The 1,140-nt window shown below is 41.3% G+C and overlaps 1 protein-coding gene across 1 annotated transcript; it reads left to right on the plus strand.

The window, feature by feature from the left end:
• Positions 1–9: 9 nt before the first annotated feature.
• Positions 10–908, plus strand: LOC103523129 (sodium leak channel non-selective protein-like; the record flags this gene model as incomplete). Its single annotated transcript, XM_008488199.1, has 2 exons — positions 10–232; positions 772–908. Coding segments are annotated over 2 exons (360 nt in total), but the record flags the coding sequence as incomplete, so codon positions are not given.
• Positions 909–1,140: the final 232 nt, after the last annotated feature.

Below are 1,140 nucleotides of genomic sequence, written 5' to 3' on the forward strand. Positions count from 1 at the left end.
TTTTTCAGGTTGGCTAACTTCGGTTCCCCCGTGACAGGTGTAGCCATGTTGTTTCGTATCGTCACCGGCGAGGACTGGAATAAGATCATGCATGACTGTATGATACAACCACCATATTGCACCCCTGCTGCCAACTATTGGGAAACCGACTGCGGGAATTTTAGCGCCTCTTTGATTTACTTCTGCTCTTTCTACGTCATCATCACCTATATTGTACTCAATCTACTTGTGGGTGAGTTATCAGTTGGCTATAATAGTCCGTACCAACTATAGTCCTAATGATCTTTTCACTGTAGTCTAAAATGTGGTGTTAACCAGACATGATTGTCGAAAACCTTCTTTGAATTCGTTGTATGGGTTCTCCTTAATGCCCCTAACAAACTCTTAGGATCGCGAGTAACTTGTGTAGTAATAGTTGTCCTGCCATCGAAACCAACAAAGATGCTGTAGAAAATACTGGGGTCCTAATAGAGAGCAAATACCTCTTGTATTTTTTTTGTAAAGAACAACATGAGTCGTATTTTCCTTTCGGATACTCAGACGATTCTTCTATTCTGAAGCTCATTTCCCGCCTTTTAGCGTTATAGCACCTGTACTAAACCATAGAAAATCCGTCATCTTGAAGAGGGCAAATCGTTTCCGTTTTAGAAAGTAAAACGGACCTATAATACCCAGTGGTTTTATTTCGTGGCAGCAGTCTCGTATCTTGATATACCTACTCCTACTACCCCTTGTAAAGGATGTCCAATATGTCCATTTCTCCTCCTACAGCTATTATCATGGAGAACTTCTCCCTCTTCTACTCCAATGAAGAGGATGCGTTGCTGTCCTATGCAGACATACGTAACTTTCAGAACACCTGGAATATTGTGGACATTCAACAGCGAGGTGTCATACCTGTGAAGAGAGTAAGTTGTGACGTCATTGTATGACGGAAATACATTACTTTTTTTATAGAGGAAAGGGGTTTTATAGAGGAAACTGTAACAGCGGAGGTATCATTGTCCCGAAATCGAAAAGGGGAAATAATGGCCAATCTTACCACTGAGACTTCACACAGTGTTAAGAGTTTTCTTTGGCGTCACCCATTTGATTTACACAGGCCACGATTTTTTAAGCTCTGGATGGAACTGTAAGAAC

This window comes from Diaphorina citri, unplaced genomic scaffold (assembly GCF_000475195.1).
Source record: "Diaphorina citri unplaced genomic scaffold, Diaci psyllid genome assembly version 1.1 scaffold15774, whole genome shotgun sequence".
In the NCBI taxonomy this organism is placed as follows: domain Eukaryota; kingdom Metazoa; phylum Arthropoda; class Insecta; order Hemiptera; family Psyllidae; genus Diaphorina; species Diaphorina citri.